At 37.5% G+C, this 14,706-nt stretch overlaps 1 protein-coding gene across 1 annotated transcript in view; it reads left to right on the plus strand.

Annotated features, from left to right (window-relative positions):
* Positions 1–14,706, plus strand: part of LOC148299767 (cell adhesion molecule Dscam2-like) — a gene marked incomplete at its 5' end in the record, with an annotated part of 51,397 nt that overhangs the window by 24,402 nt on the left and 12,289 nt on the right. Inside the window, 8 exons of the mRNA XM_088275705.1 lie at positions 953–1,082; positions 4,899–5,089; positions 5,439–5,618; positions 7,224–7,406; positions 8,093–8,278; positions 9,872–10,032; positions 11,524–11,656; positions 13,992–14,109. Of these exons, the coding sequence (XP_088131831.1) occupies positions 953–1,082; positions 4,899–5,089; positions 5,439–5,618; positions 7,224–7,406; positions 8,093–8,278; positions 9,872–10,032; positions 11,524–11,656; positions 13,992–14,109 (1,282 nt within the window). The remainder of the gene's footprint in view (positions 1–952; positions 1,083–4,898; positions 5,090–5,438; positions 5,619–7,223; positions 7,407–8,092; positions 8,279–9,871; positions 10,033–11,523; positions 11,657–13,991; positions 14,110–14,706) is intronic.

Here is a 14,706-nt window from a genome sequence, read left to right on the forward strand (position 1 = left end):
TAGAACGCTTATAAGCGTCTCCCGCTCTATACCAACAGTATGTAAAAGACGCTTTTAAGCATTTCCTGCAAACAATGTGTTGAATGAATAAATTGTAAATGAAAACAATTGTTTTTTACCACTTGAGTATTATATTCATTTTTAATGACTAGTTTCAAAAGCTACAGTTGCTTTCATTGGCGGGTGAATAGTATTACTATACAAAAATAAGTGTTTTTATTTACAATGAAATCATGTTTTACCACAACGCGAATGCCAAAATAATAAATAAAATGCTGAAGAATACTTCAAATTTGACTTGGATATAGTGATTTACATAATTGTGAGAGTTATTTACTGTATGTAGGGTAAAAAATCCCACTAATCGATGTTTGGTCGTCTAAGGTTGGCAGTGAAAAGCCTCTTTCGGTAGTTAATATGTTAAAGTCACAGACATTCGTTTGAAAATGCCATAACTAGGCAAAACAATTGTCACAAAAATTTATTTTTCATTAATTGATTCGGCAGTCAGTTTGTGGTAATATCTATCCATTTTTAATTAATGTTTTACTTAGCAAACACCACTATTTCTTAAAATCTACTGTGACACATGTTTCGATGCATTCCGCATAACTTTTCAAACACCGCATACGGTGTTAAAAAATGATGCAGAATGCATCGAAACACGTGTCACAGTAGATTTTAAGAAATAGTGTTATTTACTCAGTAAAACATTAATTAAAAAAAATATTTTTATTAATTTTTTTATATGGCATTATAAATGTGTATTTTATATCGCTAGAATCATGGGTGTCTTTTTCGAAGATTAAAAAAATGTTGATGATTTAGAAACCATTTTTATTACAAAAATGGTTTCTAAATCATCAACAAAGAAGAGTTTTTTTTGCATTGTGGCCCTTTGGCATTTAACCCGCGATATATGTATTATTAGTTATAATGATTGTGTTTTTAGTCCCAAGTGCTCCTGCCGATGTCAAAGTCCTCGTGCTGACGTCCAGTTCCCTTGTGGTGAGCTGGTTACCACCCTTGAATCCCAATGGCCGACTGATCCACTACACGGTCTACCTTCGTCCTATACACGGGTGAGTGATAGTGACGTCAAGAGATCATTATATCATGATACTTGTATGGAGCTTTAATACGTACAATATACTAGCCACTAGCCCAAGGGTGGCCAACCCGCGGCCCGCGGGCCACATGCGGCCCACCGGGTGTCTTCTTGTGGCCCGCGGAGCATATCACACATTTTTTTAAGTGTACATAAAACCACCAAAAGAACATTCTTTTTTTTTTTTGTAAACGCTTGCATGATGCGTTATTGATAAACTAATAATTACATCTACATATATAAATTCTTAAAAATAATATTACCAACAATTGTATTTAGCTTTAAAATATTAATTCTCTAAAAAAATTGCCATGTCAATAAATTCTTCCTTTCCCAGAAAATAAATATAAGGGTACATACCTACATCCCCCATTAGCTACTGTTGTCTCCCATAAATTATTGCTGCACGTGTCAAAACTGTCACTTAGAATTGTATAGCTACATAAGGACCGTAGTCCATTTGATCTTCACATTCGTTTGATAATGCCCTAACAAGGTGAAACAATTGTCACAGTATAATTTTTTATGTGTTTTTGTTAATAAAATACAACTTAGTAGACTCAAAAAAATCTGTGTTTGATTTAAAATTAATACAAAAAGGACATTCCACCGTGCGTAGTTCATATCATATCCATATATGGAGGTATCTCATTATCGTGACTACTACTACTACTACTACTACTACTACTACTACCATCATGCCGTTTCCCCGTAGGGGTAGGCAGAGAGGATGGAACGCCACACTCTTCTGTCCTGATATACACTCCTCGCCTCCTTCACATCCATACCATTTCGTTCAATATAGCAATGCGGTCCTAAACGGTGTAGTGTGTTTCTAAGAATCTGTGCCGAATGAACACATGTGGCCATCGGGCGTTAAAAAGTGCTTTGTGTTAGTCCCTTAAGGGTACGTTACGACCATAGTGTATTCATCCGAAACCCCTACCTTCTCGGGAATAAATGACTGCAATAAAAATGTGCAAAGACAATAACGATCCTAGAACGTGTGCTTAAACGGTTAAATTTGATGAAATCGAACTACGAAAACCTCAGAGACAAAACAATCATGTCGGATAACGGAAAGGCGTCAAAAGAGGATAAAAGCGAAGTCCCGTTTGAACTGTGTTGAACCCGACTGTGCTAGTCTGGAAGTTGGAAGTTGGCCATCCACAATGACGAGGAGCTCAACAAGCTGCCCTCCAGCGTGACGACCATCGCTCAAGAAGGCGTCCTGCCCAACACTTTGGCCATTTTCCAGCCCATAGGATCAAGAGGAAGACGTTTTAATTTGTCATCTTTTCCCCGCTCCAGACTCGACGGTCCGAGACCGATTGACGACGTTTTAATCCATTTATTTTTTTGTATATCATTATCATCATCATCCTATTATTATTATTATTATCTATGTCTTTATAAGCGCCCTTGAGGTATTATTTTACGAAAATGGCGCTATACAAATTATCCAAATTATTATTATTATACATCTAGTCATACATGCCCTCCGATTACGCAGACTTTTGACACCGCCAGATTTTAGGTTCTGATTGATCTGATCGTGCCAAGTCTTTTTCGGTCGTCCACGTTCTGTTTTCCCTCTCACATTCGCCACATATATTTTCTTAGTCATTCTCTCGCTATCCATTCGCTCCACATGTCCATACCACCGCAAAGAACTCTTCCTAATCTTTTCAATTATTCCTCGTTCAGCCTTACATTCCTTTCTTATATCGTCGTTTTTAATTCTGTCATACAATGATTTTCCACACATTCGTCTGAGGGAGCGCATTTCAACAGCGTTCACTCTGATTTCATCCTTCCTTTGCCAGTTCCATGTTTCGCTTCCATACATTAGTGTCGGTACTAGCACGCCGTTGTGAACCGCTAGATTGGCTTCCATGGACATATTCTTATTCCCAATCACTCTGTTAATAGCACCATTTATTCTATTCCCTGCATTCACTCTTCTCTCAATATCCTGACAATTATCGTGACAATTTCTTATATTTGTTTTTAACAAACACTCAGAGCATTTTGCGATAGACTTTTAAACACACATAGATTCAAGAGTCAAAATACTTAGTAAAAGCTAGTTACGCAATAGCCATGATACTAACAAACCAATATTCAGATTGTGAAACGGTTAAGGAATGTTTGGAGAGTGTCATTAAAATTCTGTGTCCAGAAAAGAAAACTGATTGCTCAATGGGCTGTCCCTAATTTAATAAAAATGATTGATTATTGCCTAACTCTATTCATCATCATAAACCCTTATCCGCACCCCAATGGTGCATAGGGCACTGCGTCATATAAACGCAGTGTTATCTTGATCGTTTACACATGAAGGAAAGGTGATCAGCCCTCTGCTTCAGGTACCAGTCCAGGGTAATATTGAATAAATATTACAGTGAAAAAATCACTCATATTTATTTTACCCCCCCTGGGAATCGAACCCGGGACCTCCAGAACGGTAGCCGAGCGTGCTGACCATTACACTACGGAGGCGGACTCTATTCTAATAAATATAATACGTTTGATAATCTTTTTTTTTTTAAATCGCCTTTAAAAAAAAAAACATATTTCATGTTTGCTTTGAATAATTAAAGAAATGTTGTTTTACGGCCCGGTAGGAAATCTCATTTCTAAAATTTGGCCCGGCTGCTGAAAAGGTTGGCCACCCATGCACTAGCCATTAGTTAAATCTCACAAATCTGTTTCAAACCAATGTAACCCGCAGTAACATTGTCACTCATAAAACATAAAACTAATTTTAGCTTATCAATGCACTCGCTTGCCGGTCAGTCGTTTTGCATTGTATATTGTGAAGCTATCTCTTTCTTAGTCTATTGGATTATTAGATACAAATGATGAAAAGAGACTAATATACATGTCGATGTCAGTCATGGCACGTTAAATATCGCTCGGCTCAGGACTCACTGGAGATACGAAGTATCACAGATATTCTGAAATTGTTAAGTAAACTGAATTTTTTTTTAATTTTTTGAAATTATTTCCCGCTCTGTCGAAACGTCAAAATGAATCGCGTAAAAGTGAAGTTAGGAGATATTTTTATGTGCTTTCTGAAGCAAACAAATTAGCATAGCAAAAACTATCCTTCGAAACAAGTGTTTCTAATTTGAAGAAACATTTGAAATACAAGCATTTTGAAACGGTACGCAAAATAATTTAGCGTACCGCGGTAGCGTATAATACGAGATACAAGGAGCATAAAACAGTCTGTTAGCAGACTAGTATCTGGTAACAGGTAGCGTATCCTAGTATCTTGACATGGTGATATCGGTAAAAGCGATATCGCTATGTAGCAGTCTAAACACACCACTAGTGATATTAATAATATCAAAACCATGAGGTTTCTTCTTCTTCTTCAAACCCCATCTACACCCGATGGAGCATAGGGAAAAATATGTTTTAAATAAAAGATTATTTTTGCTAACTAATTTTTTTCTTATTTTTATATAAATTCTTTTGAATTTGACAATATTACAAATAAATACAAGTATAAATAATATATATATAAAGGTGGAGACTGACCAGAGCATTTCGTCGTAACATAACGTCGTAACATCGCTCGCAGCGAGCATTAGCGAGAATGCGAAACTATGGATGGAGCGCTCGGCTCGGTGTACTGACTGCCTGAATGCTCGCATCGTAACGTGTTACGTTACGACGAAATGCTCCGGTCAGTCTCCACCTTAATACAAAAAAAGATCCCAGAAAAAGTAAGGGAAAGGTCAAAGGAAATAAATGAGTAAACTTTCTTGCGCCATTTCAGCGGAGGTACCGTCCAGAGCTACCGGGTGTCTGACCAATGGCCCGATCCGGAGAGGGAGAGGCAGGAGTCCTTGTCGCACGCTATCCGGGGCTTGGAGCAGGGCAGGAGGTACGAGGCTTGGGTCACGGCCGCCACCGCGGTCGGGGAAGGAGAGGCCTCCAGAACGGTCAACGCAGAACCTAGCGACAGAGGTATTTTACTTACTTACTTATAACCCTTATCCGCACCCAATGGTGCATAGGGCACTGCATCATACACATAACGCAGTGTTATCTTGACCGCTAACACATGAAGGAAAGGTGATCAGCCCTCCGCTTCAGGTACCAGTCCAGGGTAATATTAAATAAATATTACAGTGTAAAATCACAAATATTTATTTTCAACCCCCCTGGGAATCGAACCCAGGACCTCCAGCATGGTGGCTAAACACGCTGACCATTACACCACGGAGGCGGACAAAAATGTATTATGTTATACTTAAAAATGTAAATATAATAAATAAATAAATTTTTAAAAAAATAAAAAATGGGCTGGTTTCAGTTGTGGCCGGAGTGTCTTCTCTCGGTGGCAAGCTGGTAGCGGGCGCCGGGAGCAGCTTGCGGCTGGCTTGCCGAGCTCTCGGAAGCCCGCAGCCGCGCACTGTCTGGTATCACAACTCCAGGGTCATCACCCACCATCCCAGCTTCATCCTCAACAGCGATGACAGCCTCCTCATCAACAGTAAGTCAACTTAGTACATAAATATCCTGAGTAGTAGGTTAGGCTTGCTTGGTATTCAACTACAATGACAGCCTCCTCATCAACAGTGAGTCAACACGATACAAAGATGTCCCGAGTAGTAAGTTAGGCTTGCTTGGTATTCAACAACAATGACAGCCTCCTCATCAACAGTGAGTCAACACGATACAAAGATGTCCCGAGTAGTAGGTTAGGCTTGCTTGGTATTCAACTACAATGACAGCCTCCTCATCAACAGTGAGTCAACACGATACAAAGATGTCCCGAGTAGTAAGTTAGGCTTGCTTGGTATTCAACAACAATGACAGCCTCCTCATCAACAGTGAGTCAACACGATACAAAGATGTCCCGAGTAGTAGGTTAGGCTTGCTCGGTATTCAACAACAATGACAGCCTCCTCATCAACAGTGAGTCAACACGATACAAAGATGTCCCGAGTAGTAGGTTAGGCTTGCTTGGTATTTAACAACAATGACAGCCTCCTCATCAACAGTGAGTCACACACGATACAAAGATGTCCCAAGTAGTATCTCAGGTTTACTTGGTATTCCTCCTTAGGGCTTTGGATTTGGGGGTGGGTGGAGAGTGGGGGGGTTGGCTAGTCAGTGTGGATGGTTTATTTTTTCTTGCATGTTTAACCCTTCGTTTCTGGTGATACGTTACTAGTACACATTGCTTGTAATATCTCGATAAATGTAATTATATTTCATTTCAAATTGAAGGTATTCTTTCATAACGCATTTACGCATTAAATGAAAAAAAAAACGCAACAATTACCATTTATCGGGCACATTATAAAGAGATTTTTTTGTGAGAATTCAGAAAAAAATGTAGAATATGATCAAACGTATATCGTAGGTATATTCATACTAAAAAAATGCCATGCCACACTATTCACATCTCACTCTTTCTTTACTTGGTTATATCCGAATGCAAGATGTGCCATCTCAGTTCGTTCTCAGTTGTGTTTCTAGTGATTGGGCAGTAGCTTTCGGGCTGCCAACTGAGGTGGTTGTCTCGCTCGTTTGTGAGCGCATGTCGATGATTTTTTCATGTTTTCAGCTATCAAACTTTAATAAACACCACTTTTTACTTCAAATAAAATAAATTTAGGCGATTATCTACGATATTATTTTTTGACATCTCATCAAAGATGAAGAAGAATATGGAAGTCTGGGCATTTACGGGGCTGACGACCTTCATAGATCACTTTGCACACGTGTAACATTCACCAATTGTACCCATTATTGACAACCTCACTACTCTAAATTCTTGGAAGTTCTATATATATGAACCAATTTTGAAACATTATTCTTGAATCACTAAAACTTCACTAGAGACATCTATCGGTGAGACGAAAAGAAGCTTTTTATTGAGCAAATATAATATGAAAATAACTCCTGTAATTTCAATACTTGTTCACAAAATCCAGATTTTGTGAACAAGTATTTGGGCAATCAAAATTTTGATTATCTACGAAGTCGGGATACAATCGAGCAGCACTCGGGCTCATCATTACAATGCAAACTCTTCGGCTAAACTGGGAACTGATTAATGAGCAAGATTGTCCATCCATTGTATTTCAAGGTTTGAACCCGTCGCTGGAAGGCAACTACACCTGCGTGGCCAAGAACCTGTTTGGGTGGGACAAGGTCTCCTACTTGGTGGCTGTGGTGGCCCCGCCCTCCCCTCCGCGCCTCAGGGCCCTGCCCGAGAGACAGGCGCTGCTGCTGGAATGGGCCCCGCCCAACCACACTTCCCCCATCCTAGGTAAGAACCTGCAAACCGCCGTTGCTGACTGAAAATCAATCAAATAGGGTATTTTTTTTACATCTCAACACGAATGAAGAATTTATAGATTTGGCGTTATATTTTTAGTTTTATTTATAATGTTAAGGTGGAAACTGACTGGAGCATTTCGTCGTAACGTAACACGTTACGATGCGAGCATTCAGGCAGTCAGTACACCGAACCGAGTGCACTATCCGTAGTTTCGGATGCTCGGTTATGCTCGCCGCGAGCGATGTTACGACGAAATGTAAAGGTCAGTCTCCACCTTTAAATCAAACACTGATTTTTTGAGCCTACTGAGTTGTATTTTATTGTTAAAAAACACATAAAAAATTAACTTTCAAACGAATGTCATTTGTCAAATTGTATAAAAAAATGTAACTAGGTATATTAAATTTTAAAAAAATAATGAAATTTAAAAAAAATACCTACTAAGACTTCCATATTCTTCTTAACCTATGTTGAGATGTCAACATGTAATAGGTATATTAAATTAATAAAAAATAATAATTATAAAAAATAAATACTAGGACTTCCATATTCTTCTTCACCTATGTGAAGATCTCAACATGTAAAAATTAGCCAAATTGAAATGCAGCACTACCGCCTTCCTGTCTTAATAAATAATTCCCGGCGGATTTTCTTCATCTTTTCTCCATCTCCAGGGTACGAGCTGAGGTGGCGCAAGGAGGATGAGCCCTGGCAGTCGGATCAGCTTGGCGGCGCCGGCGCCGGCAGCCGCACCCTGGCGCAGCTGGCCTGCGGGCGGCGCTACGAGGTGCAGCTGGTCGCCCGGGGGCTCGCGGGGCCCTCCAGGCCTGCCGTGGCCGTGGCCACCACGCTCGGATCAGGTGACGTGACTCCAATATTTTAATATTCCCAAATAAACACGTAACTTTTTTTTTGTATACATTTATTGAAATCACAATTTATACATATTACGAGGTTTTTTTTTTTTTTTGCAGAGACCCACCAAGCCACCTTGTGTGTCTTGTCGGTGGAGTTCTTTTTTAATACATTTTTTATTGTTTTGAAACGATTTTAACCTAATATAGACACAAAAAAGAGAAAAAAATGAAGAATATACACATTTTACAATTTTCATAAAATTAACTCTCGATCATTTACCAATTCCTTTATTTTGCCTTTGTTTCCATATTTTATTTTGACCTCTAACATCCGTCGGCAACAAATTAAAAATGTTCGGAACGATATATTGCAGTGTTTGACTCCCATATTTATTGTTAATCCTTCTTCTAACCCTTATCCGCACACAATAATGCATAGGGCACTGCATCGTATTGACGCAGTGCTATATTTATCATTACTTACATGAATGCAAGGTGATCATTCCTGCGCTTCAGGGACCAGTCCAGGGTAAAATTAAATAAATATTAGAATGTAAAATCACTAATATTTATTTTCACCCCCCCTGGGAATCTATCCCGGGACCTCTAGCACGGTAGCTAAACACCCTAATCATTACACCATGGAGGCGGACCCGTAAATTATATATATATATATATATATATATATATATATATATATATATATATATATATATATATATATATATATATATATATATATATATACATACATACATACATACATACATACATATATATATATATATATATATATATATATATATATATATATATATATATATATATATATATATATATATATATATATATATTGTAACTGCAGACAGTCGGTAGGATTCCATTTGAAATTTTTGGGTTATATATCCTCCAGGCAGACCTTAAAAAATGTGGAGAGGTAGCTGGGAGTCAACATCCCAAAAGCAACAGGCCGAGGCACAAACAGATCCTGAGAATCTATAAAAAGTAGAAGAAGAAGAAGATTACTATTCAATCTATATTAATTAAATCATAATAAAATGCGGACAGTATAAATTATGTTACCTTAGGGTGGTGACTGACCAGAGCCATTTCGTCGTAACGTAACACGTTACGATGCGAGCATTCGTATAGTCAGTACAGCGAGCCGAGCGCTCCATCTATAGTTTCGGATGCTCGCTGATGCTCGCCGCGAGCGATGTTACGACGTTACATTATGACAAAATGCTCCGGTCAGTCACCACCCGTAAATGTAACTATGATGATTATATGTATATACATTAATTTGTCCGCCGCCGCCGTGTAATGGTCAGCTCGCTCAGCTACTGTACTGGAGGTCCCGGGTTTGATTCCCAGGAGAGTCAAATAAATATAAGTGATTTTTTCACTCTAATATTTATTCAATATTACCCTGGACTGGTACCTGAAGCGGAGGGCTGATCACCTTTCCTTCGTGTGTAAGTGATCAAAATAATACTGTGTTTATATGATGCAGTGCTCTATGCACCATTGGGGTGCAGATAAGGGTTTAAAGAAAAAAAAATGTAAATTAACCATATCTTTTATCTCTGGTTCCAGTCATGACAGCTCCTAGTGGAACGGAGTGGATGAGGAGCAACTCCAGTGCCGTGTTCCTGGACCTCTCCAGCTGGAGAGATGGTCTTTGCGGACTTCCTCGATGGAGTGTGGACTACCGGATCCTCGCCACCCGCCTCTGGCTGCAGCCAGATCCCCTCCCGGTAAAATCAATCTTTCCATTTTTGACCAACACGCTTTTGTTAACGCGCTCTCCAATTCCGTGCTTGCAGGCCGGCCATACAAAATCAGTATCTTCTTTGAGCTTGTTGCTAGCCAATATCAAATCCAATTGCATTATTTTTTAGTTAGAATACATAGAGACATCTATTGGGAAGATCAAGAAATACTAAAATACAAGAAACTCTCAGAAAAATGTGCGACAAAACGATGTATGATAGATGTGCGAATAGTGAAACAAGGAAGGAATGCAAAGCTGAGATAAGCAATCTCGATAAAATTAAGAAAGGTGTGTTGAGATGGTTTGGACATGTAGAACAAATGAGTGAAGAAAGAACGGTAAAACAAATTTATGAGGCAAATGTAAGTGGAAAAAGGAGCAGAGGAAGACCAAGAAAAACATGGCACGATCAGGTATGCCAAATACTTGAAAGTAGTCAGGTTAGGAGTCGTAACAATCGGCGGGTATGTATGAGGAGATGCATGAACATGGAAGAGGTGAAAAATGTTTGCAAAGACAGAGTGGTGTGGCGTTCTATTCTCTCTGCCTACCCCTGCGGCGTGATGGTTAGTTAGTTAGTTAGGAAAGAAAAATGGATATATCTAAACTGGTGGGGGAACGACCCGAGCTGGATTGGAGCAAATCACTATAAAAAGTTTCGTGTACCATGTGCCCGAACTGGATCCAGGCAAATCACTGTGTCAGAAAAATACCTACCCAAATTGTATTCGGGCAAATCACACAAGGGGTTAATTAGAGTCCAGGCTTAATACTTGTGATTATTTTATTGTATTATACATACATATCTTGTAATGTATAAAATAAAAATAAAATTAAAAAAACCCTATACTGTATTAACATTTTTAACATTCATGTCTTTGTCTGCCTCCGTAGTGTAATGGTCAGTACGCTCGGCTACCATTCTGGAGGTCCCGGGTTTGATTCCCAGGGGGGTTCAAATAAATATTTGTGATTTTTTCACTCTAATATTTATTCAACACTACCCTGGACTGGTACCTGAAGCGGAGGGTTGATCACCTTTCCTTCGTGTGTAAACGATCAAGATAACAGTGTTCATATGAAGCAGTGCCCTATGCACCATTGGGGTGTGGATAAGGGTTTATTATTATTATTTATTAACATTCATGTATTAATTTTAAATCAAACACAGATTTTTTGAGTCTACTAAGTTGTATTTTATTAACAAAAACACATAAAAAATTAATATTGTGAGAATAGTTTCGCCTAGTTATGGCACTATCAAACGAATGTGATCTTCACAAATCAATAAATTTCTAACATTACTAAGTATTTCGGCTCAACACAGGCTATACCTTAAGAGCCATAATACATTTAATTTATAAAATATTTTTTTAAATATCCATGTACCGAAAATATGATTTAAAAAAAAATAATAAAATTTTGCGTTTGGGGGTATTGTTACTCATTAACGACATGTCGCTTAAACTTCTAGGAAGTCGGAAACAACAGATTGGTGCTGGGAAGGCTACAGCCCGGGGTTTGGTACCAGTTGCGGGTCACCGCCATCAACATGGCCGGGCCTACCACAGCTGTCTACACTGTTGCCACCAAAACAGAGACTGGAGGTAATGTGAAGGGCATGCTATTATCCACACCACACCTTAGCACATATTTTAATATTGAACAATGGAAATTATCACCCTGAAAAACCCTTTTTATTTTTTATTATTTTATAGGCAGGTGCAGTGGCGTAGTCAGGTAACACAGTCAGATCAAAGTCAATACTTTACATAGGCTTTTTTTATATATTCAGTTAGCTTATACAGTGAAACCTTTATCTATCGTTCCTCGAATAATCGTTTTCCGGGATGTGTCATTTATTTCTTCTACCATGGACTAACTAACTAACTAACTAACCATCACGCCGCTTCCTCGCAGGGGTAGGCAGAGAGAATCGAACGCCACACCACTCTATCTTTGCAAACATTCTTCGCCTCTTCTACATTCATGCATATCCTCATACATACCCGACGATTATTACGACTCCTGACCCGGCCGCTTTCAAGTATTTGACATACCTGATTGTGCCAGGTTTTCCTCGGTCGTCCTCTGCTTCTTTTTCCAACTACATTCGTCTCATAAATTTGTTTAACCGTTCTTTCCTCACTCATACGTTCCACATGTCCAAACCATCTCAACACACCTTTCTTAATTTTATCGATAATACTTATCTCAGCCTTGCATTCTTTCCTCATTTCGTCATTCGAACATCTATCAAACATCGTTTTGCCACACATTCGTCTGAGGGTCATTTCATATTCAATTCCCGCCAATTGCAAAATGTATTGAAGATTTGTTTTCAATTGGTCTGGGTGTTAGTGATACATTTTTTACATTTACCTTCCCTACCTTACTATCCTACCTGCAGACAAGCCTCTAAAAGTAGAGGCTTTGCGGTGTATTCCTTTTAAAAAAATAGTTATAATAAATAAAATAATTATCGTAATAATCCATTGCACACCTTGATAAATATTTCAATATTGTGAATATAAGAACAATATTAGAAAAAAGCAGTTTCTCACCCTGTTTTATTAAAACATCTGATTTAAAAAAATTGCAAAAACCCTTTTTATTCATTATTTATTTTTTATTGTTCGACTGAAAATATGATCTATCAACACTATCCATTTTTGTAGTATAGTGGTTGACGTTGCTTGCTCTACTTGTTCATTGGCTCAATTACTAGTGGAAAGTGTAAATATATCTAAAAAAAAAATATGCTTTCATTTTTTAATGATTACGGAAAGGGTTGATATAGTTGTTAATTGAATTTTAAATAAAACAACTGTCTTTTATCACTCCAGTATTATATTGTTACAATTAGTTTCAGAAGCTACGTATACTTTTATCTACAAATTTGAATATCGTAGTCATACAGGAGAAAGTGACCAAGTGCATTTTTTACAAAAACGTAATCATTGACTATTTGATATCTTAGTAGCTAGATATTGCCCTGAAAAAATCCCAAAGGATTTTAAACTTGGAAGTATAATATAATGACTCGTTAAAAATGAGTAACTTCATTGAAGTTTATTTTTTTGCCAAGCAAAAGTGAGTTAAATGGCTCTCCTGAGCATTTTAAGTTTTGGTAGTTGGTCACTTTCTCCTGTACGACTACGATATGTATAAACTTTTAAAAGTTTATATTCAAACCTGTAGATGGAAGCATCTGTAGCTTCTGAAACAAGTCGTAACAATAAAAAAACTCATGTGGTAAAAAAACAAGTGTTTTATTTATTGATTTGGCTTTAATTTGTAGAATCCATTTTAATTTATGTATTAATTTTTCAATTTTTTTTAATTGTCCGCCTCCGTAGTGTAATGGTCAGCACGCTCGGCTACCGTTCTGGAGGTCCCGGGTTCGATTCCCAAGGGGGGTAAAATAAAATATAAATGATTTTTCCACTGTAATATTTAGTCAATATTACCATGGACTGGTACCTGAAGCGGAGGGCTGATCACCTTTCCTTCATGTGTAAACGATCAAGATAACACTGCGTTTATATGACACAGTGCCCTATGCACCATTGGGGTGGGGATAAGGGTTTTATTATTATCATTATTAATTTTTAAATCAAACACAGATTTTCTGAGTCTACTAAGTTGTATTTTACTTTTAAAAAAAACACATAAAACTAATATCGTGACAATTGTTTCGCCTAGTTATGGCATTTTCAAACGAATGTCTAGCATTTTCATTCGTTTAAAAAATTCCATAACTAGGTGAAACAATTGTTGCAATATAAATTTTTGTGTGTTTTTTAGAAAATACAACTTAGTAGACTCAAAAAATTTGTGTTTTATTTAAAAATTAATACATAAAACAAGTGTTTTATTTCAAATTTAATCTCGTCTCACCACAAAATTAATGCCGATACAATAACTGTCATAAATTTTCAGAGGAGATTGGACCGCCGAGTGAACCTCTAGACACAAGCATTCTGGTGATGGTCTGCAGCTGTGTTCTGCTGCTTCTCTGTATGATGATCTGTGTCTTTGTGGCCGTTCAGAAACACAGGTAAGGTGTTTTACAAAGTGTTTTACAATTCCTATCGAAATCGAATATGAAAATGTATTAGGATTCCTATCAAAGTCAAATATAAAAATGTATTGCAATTCCTATCAAAGTCAAATATAAAAATGTATTGCAATTCCTATCAAAGTAATATATGAAAATGTATTGCAATTCCTATCAAAGTGAAATATGAAAATGTATTGCGATTACTATCAAAGTGAAATATGAAAATGTATTGCGATTACTATCAATGTGAAATATGAAAATGTATTGCAATTCCTATCAAGGTGAAATATGAAAATGTATTGCAATTCCTATCAAAGTAATATATGAAAATGTATTGCAATTCCTATCAAAGTGAAATATGAAAATGTATTGCAATTACTATCAAAGTAAAATATGAAAATGTAATGCATTTACGATCAAAGTGAAATATGAAAATGTATTGCAATTACTATCAAAGTGAAATATGAAAATGTATTACATGGGTGTAGAAAGGAAGCGTATGTGTGAAGGAAGTAAGCAGTGTATGTCATGACTGAAGAGTGTGGCGTTCCATCCTCTCTGCATACTGCGGGGAAATGGTGTGATGGTAGTGGT

Source organism: Brachycentrus maculatus, unplaced genomic scaffold (assembly GCF_059751285.1).
Source record: "Brachycentrus maculatus isolate JH-2025_06_01 unplaced genomic scaffold, ASM5975128v1 h1tg000958l, whole genome shotgun sequence".
Taxonomy (NCBI): Eukaryota; Metazoa; Arthropoda; class Insecta; order Trichoptera; family Brachycentridae; genus Brachycentrus; species Brachycentrus maculatus.